General features: G+C 41.2%; 1 protein-coding gene and 1 long non-coding RNA gene across 2 annotated transcripts in view; one reads left to right on the forward strand and one right to left on the reverse strand.

Moving 5' to 3' along the window:
• Nucleotides 1-13,141, forward strand: part of xirp2a (xin actin binding repeat containing 2a) — a 48,493-nt gene that overhangs the window by 9,959 nt on the left and 25,393 nt on the right. Inside the window, 1 exon segment of the mRNA XM_039793342.1 lies at nt 11,654-11,762. Coding sequence (XP_039649276.1) covers nt 11,654-11,762 — 109 coding nt within the window.
• On the reverse strand, nt 7,969-10,409 carry LOC120554503. Its single transcript, XR_005638484.1, has 3 exons — nt 10,249-10,409; nt 9,881-9,927; nt 7,969-9,016 (listed from the first exon to the last, which is right to left on the reverse strand). It is a non-coding gene; the product is annotated as an uncharacterized LOC120554503 (long non-coding RNA).

A 13,141-nucleotide genomic window follows, 5' to 3' on the forward strand; every position in this document is an offset into this window, starting at 1 on the left:
TAATATTCTTTTTTTTTTTATTTAATATGTTCAGAAAACTTTTATACAAGTCCATGTTCATAGGCCTGTAACAATTATTAAATCATTGTCTAATCGCAATTATTTTTACATAATCACAGTTTATTTGTTTAACCGCAATTATTTGCTTACATAAGCCAAGGTCCAGAAAACTGTATAATACTGTACTATTGCGAATTTTATGTTCATTTAAAAAGAAAGAAATCCAATGTTTTATGATAATAAAGAGGCGTGTATTTGTGATATTACATTATCTGGGTCACATAGCAGTGATATAACCAAAAGACGTAGCCTTGAATTCATTCAAAACTTTCATTTGTTTGGAAAAGTAATAAATAAATAAATATTTTCAAATTTGACTGAAAGACACAATTATATTATTTAGTGAATGTCACCATAAATGTACGGATATTCTTATACAAGTTGACTTGCAGTATGTCATCATAATGAACAAAATGCTACAATGTAAATTGCCCTCCACATCAGTAATCATACATATGTAACAAACATTTATATATCTCTGATGGATGTGAATCACAGAAATGTCTACTAATATAAGTTTGTTGCATAAATCTACATATAAGGGAGGAACACACCTTCAGCCTGGATTAATGGCTAGTTTTCCTGTTCATTTCATTTCAGCAGTCAATACACACAGGGAGTTTCTGCAGCCAAACTCCAAAATCATTGGGCGTCTGTTAAGCTTTAATTTATCTGCTCACTAGATCTGGGTCATTTTTGTCATTTGCAAATGGGCCCAGTTGGGCAAGCTAATTTGCTCTCCTCTCCTATAGCAGCTTCCATCCCTGGAGTGTCGGCGAGCAAAACACTTAACCCTGTAGAAAAGCGTGAAGCACTCAAACCCTTGCTCCAAACTGTTGGAAGTTTGGCACCAAATGGATGTTACAGAAAAACACAGTTTTGTATGGTTGGTGAGTGAGTAGACAGATATTCTCTTTTTACTGTCAAGGCCTTTTCAAGGCTTTGTGCTGTAGTGACTACTCGCAGGATTACCCACACCTGCTCCTATAGTGCAATATTTTTAGTATGTTGCACCATGGTGATTGTACTAAGATTTAATGTTCATGTATGTGTTTATTAAGCTGGAAATTATGGAAATACATATCCATGTTGCCACTATACTGGACTACCCCCTGGTGTTCCTGTAGCAAAGCTGCCCCATGAGGAGTGCTTATGCTAAAAATAGCAGCAGGTTTAGTCATAATAACCTCCAACTGCTCCAGTGAGGCTGCTAAGAGGCCAGCCAAAGACAGCTGTGTTTGTACTGGGCGGATCCTTGGTGTAAATGTGTGGCGATCAAACCGCTGAGTATGTGAAGGTGAAGTCTATCGTGTATATATAGTTAACTTAAGTATACAAATTTGACTGTGTGAGCTTTTAATTTGAAATCTGTGTTGAAATTCAATTCATGCCTATTGAATCCCAGCAGTTAGTGGATATACTCACGGGAACCTACAAATTTTCCTGGATTGAGAGCCGGAGATATCAAAGCCATTGTATATTGTTGCACCATCCACTTTTATTTAAGTCTTTATTTAGTCGTTTCAATAATCTGTGTAAACATGTTGTCCTGTTAGCAACTGAGCGAAGCATACGAGCTGACAAATTTGCTTGTTAGCTCGTGGAGTAAACAGAACAGTAGAGAGAAAAATGGAGAAAATCTCTGAGAGCTATTTAGTGAGTGATAGCACTAGCCCAGCTGGCTAGTGAGTTAGCTGGCAAGTTACAGTATTTCACCAACTACAGTAGCTCTACGCATAAAGTTGCTGCGTCACCAAGCTTCCGCTGTACCACTTTCTGGTATGACTATGCCTAAATACAGCACCTGAGACAAAATATTCATTTAAACAATATTTTACAGAGATGTTACCTCTCAGAATAAAAAATAGCAAGGACAAGCCACTCCACTGTTTGTCAAGCAGACACAGGGGAGGAGGGTTTTGACAGAACAGAGCCACAAATACAGCTGAGGGAAAACTCTGACTAAATGTTGCATCATGTACACAAAGAAACATTTTTCACAAGAAATGGGATGAAAACATTTTTATGTTTCAAAAAACTACCAGAGTGGAAAATGCAGCACAAGCTGTGACCGGCAAATATACATTGTGTTGCAGCACTGTTTGTCTGTTACAATAAGTGTGAATCACATATTCCTGTGGGCTTTGTTCTAACTCGCTATATGTATGTCCTTCTTTGTTTCCTCTGCCTGTCTCTCTTCTCTGTTGCTACTGTCCGCCTCCTAGCTTTTCACTGCGACTCTGTCTGGCCTTTAGTTAATCCGTTCTGTCCCAGCTGGCCTAGGTAGAGAATCTCAAATCACTGTTACAAACCAGACTCTCCGTCCGACAGTCACCTTCTCTACCTCTCTATAACTCTCTTTCTGTTGTTCATCAGATTTGTTTTTCCTGTCTGACTTTTCCATGCCCTATACCATGTCCTCTCTGTCTGTCCATGTACTGTACTTTGACACTCTATTCTGTCTTCTTTTCTGGCCTGTGGCTAATCTCTTTCTTTTTCTCCCTTTCTGTTTCTGGACCGTGTCTCTTTTTGGCGCCCTTGTTTACCCCCGAGTGCTTAAAATATTGATGTGCCTCTGTTTAGTCGTAATGAGGACAGTCGATAGAGGATTGAAAAACCCCCAAAAAATTGTTTTCATACTTCTACTAGATTGCAAAAGGGAATGCTTATGGCACCCGGCGCAAACAAAAACACTGGCAAAGAGAAAGCAGCTGCCAGAGTCGACAGAGAGAGAGGGAGGGAGGGAGGGAGGGAGTGGAAAGAAGGATGGCATGACAGCCGGGAAGACCTTCAAAAGAACAATGCGCACAATTGCACAACACCAACAAAGAAGGGGTGATAGAAGAAGGCAACCGATTAGCCTCAAGGTCCAAATTCAGGCATTATGAGACTATGTATGGTTTTTATCTCGTATGACAAATGGCATAGCACAGAAAAATAATCACAATTTGTGGCTGTTTTTCTTTTACTGTTTGAGTATTTCAGGCTGCTTATTTTCTACACATTCTCACTGATGAAAAAGCGGGTTCTCCACACTTCTTCCAACAATGTGCGGCTGATTCAAGTGCTTCTGATCATGGACAGCAACTTCAGAGACAAAGAAAGGTCTTGAGCACACTGACTGATTTGCATCATTTAATGGTGGAAACAGCCTAACAATTCGACACTACTGGGTCTTCAGTCAAAATGGAGGACCTAGAAGTCAACTAAGATATGATTCTTTAAAGGCCTTCTTTTGTCCTACAAAAAACCACTGCAAGGACATTTTAGAACATATACAACGTGTGTGCTGCTGCAGATTTGCTGCTGTATTTTATGCTAGCAGCATGGCTCTAGGGATGGTGATGTTGGTCTGTTGGTGGGTCGGCCGGCCACTTTGATCCAGGCTCAAATATTTGCACAGACACTCATTGTCTCCAGAGGATACGTCCTACTGACTTTGGTGATTTTCTAGCGCCACCAGCAGGTCAATGTTGAGTTCCAGTGAAATATCTCAACATCTGCTTGAAATGATTGTCACAGCATTTGGTACAATCACCCCAATAGGATGTATCCTAATGATATTGTTGATTTGTTGACTTTTCATCTACTGCCACCATCAGGTCAATTTTTTAATTTGTGAAATACTTTTATTGGCAAATACCTTAAGGCTTAATCAGCCTGAGCTCTACTTTGCGTTTATTGCTAATTAGTAGCGTTGGGAATCACCAGGTGCCCCACGATATGATATTATCATTTATTTATCCTTTATCTATCACCATTTTTCCAGCTTTAAATTATGTCCCCAAAGGAAAACTTTATATCTGTGTCTCCCCTGTTGACCTCGCCAGGAAAAAAAACTCAACTGCACCATGTAGTGGACTGAAAAACCAATTTATTGTATTTTTCTAGTACCAAAAAGTTAAATTCTCATGCAATATAATATAATATAATAAGAGAAAGAAAATATTGCGATACTATGCTGAATCAATTTTTCCCCCGTCCTTACTAATTAGAACATGTTAGCATGCTAACACACTACACTTTACCTGCTACAACATTTTACCTGCTAAACATCAGCATGTTAGCATTGTGAGTATGTTAGCATGCTGGCATGAGCAGGTTCCTGGAGCACTGTTAAAGTTTTTTCCCCTCTGATGTTTAAGTAATTCCTGGTTTGTCTGCACAGTATAGTGGGAGGTACAAAGCTTTGGTTTAATTTGCTGCCACTCACTCCTGCAGCTACAACACGCAAAGCAACTTCCACAATGATAGGTGATCCATCACCATAAACATGGAGAGTAAAGGGACACTTTTAAATTAAATTATTATTTCATTATGCCCAAATTGAATGTCTCGCTATCAATCACCTGGCATTCAGCAGAATAAATGAAGTCACAGAGGATCCCTGTTGCGTTAAAGAATAGATTTTCATTTCCATCTTTTGTAGTGGGAGCTGATTTTAACCTCAGCTTCACACTGCAGCAGGTCAATTAAAACATCAATGTGAGTAAATGTTTAAAAACTAATTACATTGGCAAACACATCAAAATAACATGGGTAAATATGAACTACATTTTAATGAAAGCAAATGGGCTGTACTGCAGATAAAACCTATTAGATCCTTCTGTGCATTTAAATCTCTTTTCTCTCAGTAGCTGTCTTTTTCAAGGTGACAATTACCTCAGATAATTAACAAAGCCTCTCACTCTGGCACTCATTCATTCACTCACTCACTCATCTATTTATTCACACAGTGTGAATGTTTTAGCCCCAGAGATTGAGGCATTGCAGTGTCTATACAGCCAGCTGCAACCACAACAGCTGAGTGTTGAAGCCAAAGCAGAAGTGCCTTAAGATGCATTTCTTCTATAAGCTGCCAAAAACCTTAGTTTGCATTGAATTGATGCAGTCTAAGGTTTTTTTCAAAAAACTTTTATTGAAACAGATATAGCAAGTAAGCAACAACAACATTTGTGTACATGAATGTATATTTTGCTAAAATATTCAGCTATATATAAAATTGTTTGGCTTCTGGCTCGTAACTTTTGATTTACGAATATAACATTTTGAAACTAGACATCAAGAATACATACTCAGTTTTGTTACGAATTTGTAGTCTCCATCATCATTTTTTCAGACTTGTTTAAGCTTCTCCGGAGCCATAGAAGACATTATACAACTGTTTTAAACTGAGTAGGAATCAGCATGACTAGTAAACCAACCTGGGGCGTTGGCAACAATGCATGGTGGGTGGTCATGGGATGAAGAAGGGAACTAGGATGGGTTGTTGAGAGTTATGGCTTTAGGGAAAAAAAACTGCGCTGAGCTTTCTGAAGAGGCAGTGAGCCGGAACGCTCACGGGCACTTGTTCCTGGCCTGTGAGCCGCCTGGCTGTTTGTACGTTGTTTTCCAGTCTTTGTTTGGTGTGGGCAGAGGATGCTGTGTACCACAAAGTGATGGAGGAAGTGAGGACACTCAATGGTGGTAGAACTGGGTGCAAACTTTCTGGGGTATCCTCTGGTGAGCCCACTTGATGACATGAGAAGACAAGCAGGGCAAAAGTTGCAAAGAAAACTCCCGCACACTGTCTAACTTGCAAAAAACATATAAAGTTTAATAGTAGGCAACGTTTCGGTAATAGACCATTTTCAGGCAAAAGGTGTTACATCCTGAGAAGCCATCTTTTGTAGGAGGTGACTGTTTTTGTGCACCAATCAACAACTTCCACCTGAAATCAGGCATAAATACATAACGTTCATTTACATATCCATTGCTATAGATAGAGCTTAAACTTAATTAAATACAACACTCTCTATAGTAACCATAATAAGTGGATGGATGTTGATTTCTGTATAATGAATGCACAGAGAATTAAATAAAGCATTCATAGACAGACATATTTCCAAAACCTGCTTGTACCTAATCCATTAATAGATAAAATAGAGGAAGAATATCACAATAAAGACACCAGAAACTTAAAAGTCTACCACCTTTACAGCTGCTTGAGATGTAAAATCTGTGAAGTGCCCCTTTAATTGCGTTTAATTTGCAGACAGGATTCCGCATTGTTCACATATATAGAATAGGGTAGCTTTTACTCCCTTATTCTGTTAACTGCAATTTAGTTTTCCATGATGGAATTCAGTTCATGTAGTTCAGTTCATTGCAAGCTTTACCAACTCTAAGACAGCCAGACTAAAGTGGGCTTGCTTTGTGATACAGACCAGTAACAAACTCAAACAACACATTCTGTGCAGCTCTTCCTGCAAAGTAACAGTTTGAATGGACTGCTCACTGCTTTGAAGAAGGTCAGGCGTGTTAAGAGCAATAAATCCAAAGCAACTGGTTGCCTCGGTCAGCTCAGTGATTTGTTTACCATTGTAGGGTCTCGTGAGTCATGTTTGAGAGCAGCCACTTGTATGTTATGCCAGCAAACCCATAAGGCGGCTTTCACAGCCAGAAGCACTCAGTCTAATAGCTGACAGAGGGAGTGTGCATGTGGCTGAACTGTATATGTGAATACAGTGTCTGTGTCCACATGCTTGGATTCACTCGTGTATGCACCATTTGCCAACGAAGAACCCTTTGATTTAAAATGAAGTACCCAAACAGTGAGTCATGTGTGAGTGACTTCTTTTCTTGGCAGGCCCCTTCAGTCACTCGCCATACAGTACACCAGCTAGTGCAACCCCAGAGACACTGACATAGGCATAAAATGAATTGAGTACATGGATTTTGCTAATCGGTGAAGCCTCTGAATAGATGTGTGAGGAATTTGTCCAGCATAATACAATCAGGATACCAAGCATGCTGCACTCAAGCAGCCCGCGGAGCTGTTTCACCACAAAAAAGAAAAGAGAAGGTTGAAAGATATAATACTAAATTTAAATAAAAAAGACCTGGAGGGGAAAAGGAAAATAAGATCTTAAAAGTATTAAAGGAGCACATTGCGTTGAGGTAGGCGCCCTCTCTCCTCCAAAATGTCACACCTGATATCGAACCAGCGAACCTTATCGATTTGAACTGCTACTGTAGCTTCAGCAACTCCAGCAAAAGCACTCGGAGCCGTTTCCCAGCTATTTGAGTCCAAAGTAGTTGAGTGCAGAATAGACGATTGTAGCTCTTTATGTGCTTAATAAATGACTAAATATAATAAACAGGCACAGCTTAAACATTTGCCAAACAGTATCCTAATCTTCTACGCTAATCAAAACTAAATGCAGTTTCACTTAAACAGTTCATTCTTACTAGTACTTAGAAGGAAACAAGTGGGACACAGTAGTCTCACTGGTGGATTCAGTCGTCTTTAATCGTCTTTAACAACAAATTTTGACTTTATGCTGTTTTCTGCCTGTTAGATATAATGCTACAGCCTGCAGCTGGTTAGCTTAGCTTAGCGTGAAGACTGGAAACAGGGGAAACAGCTACCCTGACTGCCTAAAGTCAACAAATGTCAACAAAATAATCTAAAGTTCATTGATTAAGACATTATATTTATTTAGTTTAAAGGCAAGCCGGCCTATGGTCCCCCAGTGGCTAGAAATGGTGATAGGTGTGAACCGAGCCCTGGGTATCCTGCTCTGCCTTTGAGAAAATGAAAGCTCAGATGGGCCGATCTGGAATCTTCCCTTTATGACGTCATGAGGGGAAAGGTTACCTCCCCTTTCTCTGCTTTGCCCGCTGCCCAGAGAATTTGGCCCACCCATGAGGAAATAGACCTACAACCGTGGCCACAAGCTGGTCAAGTCCCCACCCCCACCCTCCACCTTGCCCCCCCTCTCTCCTCCTCAATGTCATTTAAAGCTAAGAAAACAGAAATGGCACATCCTAAGGAAAGCTCATTGTGGGACTGGCTCTAGTGGCTGTAATTCTGCACCAAGGCTGAATTTCGGGAAAGAGACTTCAGATACAGTATTAGGGGACCACTAAGGTCTATATAAAAGCATCCAAAAAGCAGCATGTCATAGGGCGTTTTAATTTGGCTGGCTGGCTGGGCTATCTCACAGTGATCACAGATTTTGTATTCCGTAGGATATGTTGTTCAACCATATCTAAAAGCAAATGTATTAATCGTTTTCGGAAGGCAGGGTTAGACACTGTTTGATGACCCAACTAGAGCTGTTTTTAAAACTCGGTAACCTGACTTTTTGATTTATTAAGACTGACGTTTTTAAACAGAGGGATGACACAGGAGGGGAGAGGGGGAGGACAGATGGAGAACATTTGAGTAGAAAGAGGCGGACAGCTCTCCTCAGAGACCCTCCATGCACCATGGCATGTCATTATAGTCCTACCAGAAGGAGCACTGCTTACTAGAGGGCAAAAATGTCAACAGCTGATATAGGACAATCAGCGTAAAATTGGGTGATCCCTGCATGTGTGATGGCGGGCTCACAGTTTCCTCGATCCATCACCAAAGTACCTCTGGTGATGTCTCCCTCTAATAGGCACCAATGTGAAGGTGGAGGGTGTCATGGTGTCACCTCCCTAGGCTAGTAATGTACTACTTCCTGTTACCATGGTTTCACCATCACAGGTCCAACTGGCCTCTTTGTAGGCGTATGTCACACATGAAATGGTCCCAGATGGCGAGCATTGATTTCATTAGCTGAGCTTCTTCCAGTGATCCAATGATTTATTTTGTATTCACAGGGATTATCTTTCGCGACAGGCCGGTTCGTTTAGACAGATTTCACCAAGCACTGTCCCTTATTAACTCTGTCAGTCTGTAGGAGATGTGCAGAGACAGCCCCTCCACCACCACTACCCCCCCTTCCTCTCTTCCTTCTTCCTCTGTGGCAGCCTGCGCCAGGGAGAACATATGGCAGGGAGTCAAAGCTAGATAGCACTTGGTGACGGTTGCATGAGACATTGGGCTGACACTGCTCCTGTTCGGCTGGTTATTTCATGAAATGGAAAACTGCAGTCCTCACTTCTGATTGGTGGAATCATATCAGAACATACCTGCTGAACTCTAAAAAAAATTAGAGATAGTACCAATCAGCAATGTGATGTCTTTAGAATCAAATAATGGATCAGTTCCTGTTTTTATAAATTTTCACAAAAAGCTCCCAGGTAACAGTTTCAGCAAAAGCCAGTAATTTTCCTCCTGTCCTGTTATTATGTTCAAACTCAGTCTTGCTACTCTATGACATTATTGTACCGTATTTCTCTATAATGATAAATTGACAATGAATACACTTTCCTGTTGTAATGTATGATAGGTGTGCTGTCAGGACTGTGTCCTCTGAAGCTCTCTCTGTGCCCTTGACCAGCTTTGTAAAGAGGTTCAGTGGTTGTTGTCAGCAGAATTACTGCACATTAGGGCAGCACGATATCGGAAAAAAACTGACATTGCGATATTTTTTTCTCCACATTATCAGTCTCTCCTGGAAGACTGTGTGTTTTTTGTTGGCTTTTGAAAATTGACTTTGTGTGGCCTCTTCTGAAAACGCACACACAAAAAAACACATTCTTTACACCAGTAACATGAATAGCTTTGAAACAAATTCCAACTTAATTATTTTCTTACTTGTCAAACTTGAAAAAAAATTCTGGCTTCAGTTCTAATTCAGTCTTGCTTCAGTGACAAGTGCAGCACTGAGATGCTAGATGGATACTAATAAATGTCTAATTTGGTATCTTTTGAGCTCAATAGTGCGTTTAATACAGTCAATTCCTATCTCTTTATTGAGAGGTAATACTATCAGGTTGGGCCCTAGAGCACACTTTTTTTCTGATCATAATGAGTAAATATTTTTGTGGCGTGCCCCAGGGTTCTGTCCTGAGATACTGAATCCCCTTTTTCTATTGCTTAGTTATGATATGCAGTACTTACTGTCGTGTAATTGCACTCTTCTTCAATGAGATTGAATATCCTTCCATCTGATGTAATGCAAAAAAAAGAAAAATGTATATCAATGTACAGAGAAAATCTTTCAAAATGTGTTCCCACCCACACGCCACACGTGCTAGGTGCATAATTTACTACTGACATTGGCTTTAAGTGAGGTGTAAACAAGCCCATCAGACAACCAAAGAGAGATAAATGTTTCAATCCCTTTAATGGCTTTCGTTCAGCGACCTTCACTTCTGTAACCAGCTGTAATGAACTGAAGCCACCACAAAGTCACACACACACACACACACACACACACACACACACACACACATTCTTCACACATTGGCCTGTAAAAACATCCTTACCGCTTGTGCACTTAATCATCCCCTGAGCAAAGTAACACCCCGTCGTAGACAAAATACTCTGTTTAATATCAGCAGTCAAACACAGAGCACTGGGGAGCTGTGGTTAGCAGCCGGTTTGGAGCGTTTGCTTCTGCAACTCACAGCTCTCTGAATTGAGCTTCATTCGATGTGAGTGCTACTTCAGCAAGAGAGAGAGAGAGAGAGAGAGAGAGAGAGAGAGAGAGAGAGACAGACAGACAGACAGACGGACAGAAACAGTGACAGAAAGGGAGAGATAATGCTTACATGCCTGTTTTGCCACTGTGTGTGTGTGTGTGTGTGTGTGTGTGTGTGTGTGTGCATGTGTGCGTGTGTGTGTGTGTGTGTGTGTGTGTGTGTGTGTGTGTGTGTGTAATAGAAAAGTATGCAAATGACCATGTCTTCCGGGGATTTGTAAATGGGATTTTTGAGGACAATGTTTTGTCTTTTGGTGCATTTCTGAAATTACGGTTGACACCTTCCTTAGAGCGAAGGAGACAAACTAGAGTTTGTGTATGTATGTGTGTGTGTGTGTGTGTGTGTGTGTGTGTGTGTGTGTGTGTGTGTGTGTGTGTGCCACCACGTTGTTATGACGTGCGCAGAGATGTTTTCGTGTTTGTTGTCACTCCGAGTTGACGCCCGGCAAGTCAAAAAACGCTACTTGGAAAACATTTGATTTGCAAATGAAAAACATACCCACACATTTGCAAAGACACACACACACACACACACACATTTACACAAATAGACACAGGTGTGTTTGTTCCCCGCAGGGATGATTTGCAACTGAATAGGTGTGTTGCACCAGCTGACAAAATGATTCCAGGGGAATAACAAGCCTGTACGCACCAAGGACATGCCATTTACCAAATTTGCACCTCTTATCAATAGAAGCCTGTGAAAACACCTTTAGTTACTGCAAGATTGGCTCTATTAAAATTCAACCAAGTGCTGTTTGCACTAACTTTCCAGTCGATGCCTACTGTTCACATTGTGTCCAAGGTCGTTTCTCTTTACACTCACAGATGTGTGTGTGTGTGTGTGTGTGTGCGCGTGCGTGTGTGTGTGTGTGTGTGTGTGTGTGTGTGCAGCTCAGACGACAGCAACAAAGTTTCACTGGAATCCAGGGCTTAAATGTCAACAGACGCTTGACTGTATCATTTTTCTTAGTAGTGAGGTATGTGTGGTAACATGTCTATGTTCTGTTTTTCTGTGTGTGAGAGGGTGTGTGTACATATGTGTGTATATGTCAGGGTGTGTAGGGGTGATTTGGGCACAGCAATCTGGTTTGGATAACCCGTAGTGTCACCTCTCCATCTCCCTGTTTAGGGAGCACAGGTGTTTTCTCTGATAGCTCTCTCTCTCTCTCTGTCTTTCTCTCAACCAGGAAGTGTCCGTCCACACCTCCTCATCTAAAAGAGTGACGTCCGGTAATTTCACACAGGCTGACCCATCAACAGATCAGACCATGGCCTCACCTACGGACACCACTCTTTGTGAGTACTTTCTTGTTGTTGAATTGCAATTTTAGAAAACAGAGTTAAAAAGTTTCAAAGGCTTTGGTGCAACATCAGATGTGTTAGAACATATAGGAGTCCTAGCTCTCTGATTGCATCATGGTTACACTAGTCCGTCAAACAAACAACAGAGACTGCAGCATGGTTACTGCAATGTGGTGTCCCATTTGTTCTATGAGATAAACATTTGGCAGAAAGTAGTCTTTTTGAAAACTAGATTGTTCATTGCCAGATAAGGCTGCCTCCCTGGCAGGTTTTTTAATGGGAAGCTGGGGGCTTGCTAGATACTGTGCTTCCATTACAGTGATAGAAACACCGTGGTGGCTACCTCCAGTTTGTTTTCCACTGATGCTGATAGCGGTGTACACACATATGGAGCTTACAGTGCGAGGTACAGTTTTTTTTATAGCTGTGTGAGAATCACAAACTAAAGAGACAGGTTCTAACACATTGACCTCTCCAGTATCACAGCAGTGGTCTGTGTTACTTTGGTGGCTTAAACAGTTATTCATGTAATGGTGCTTGTAGAGCAGAACATATTAAATCCCCCCTACATACCAATCCCATAACAGTGAAATTCAACCGGCACATCTGAAAAAATAAAAGAATCTGAATGAACACAAAATTTTAGCAAATGGAAATTGAAAAGAGAAAAACAACGAGAGAGAGGTGGTGATGATTGTGGAGAGCGAGAATCTAAAGTGTTGACAGGCCATCAAGTGGTGTAGAGGTGTTAAACACACACATACACGCACTGTTGAGCTTAACCGTGCATGCTTACACTCAATATATTCTCACACCAGACAGAGAGCCTCTCCATCTGGGATCAGAAATGCTTTCGTGTCGCCCTGCGAGTTACTAAATCTCCGTGCCGCGTCTAAAATCGGAGCTTCTTGACAATCCCGTTGTCCTGACTGAGCGATCGCTTTTGTCTTGGCTGACAAATTGTCAGTGACAACAGCACGTAATCTGCCGGGTCAAATGACTGAAGGGCTACAGGAGCTGTTCCCTGCAAAGCCGCAACGTTAAAATAACTGCGCTTTAAACAGATGCAAAGCTCACCTCTAAATCTCCATGCTGCTGCTCTTTCTAAACAGGCATCCTTGTTTACTTGTTTCCTCTCATATTACACCAGAACAACACCCCTCCCCCCCCATGACACTGTGGCTGGCTTTGTGGCACTCACAGTAGCATGGAGTTAAATAGGATTTATATTATTATCTATATTAGTCTGTGGCAGATTTAACTTGTCAGACGGTGTGCACAGTGTGCAAATGCTGCCAATTGGAGCTGGAATTGCCAAAAGGTGGTTTTTGTTTTAATTAATCTCCTCCCAGTTTCGCCTGCCAAATGATGAT

Source organism: Perca fluviatilis, chromosome 24 (genome assembly GCF_010015445.1).
Source record: "Perca fluviatilis chromosome 24, GENO_Pfluv_1.0, whole genome shotgun sequence".
In the NCBI taxonomy this organism is placed as follows: Eukaryota; Metazoa; Chordata; class Actinopteri; order Perciformes; family Percidae; genus Perca; species Perca fluviatilis.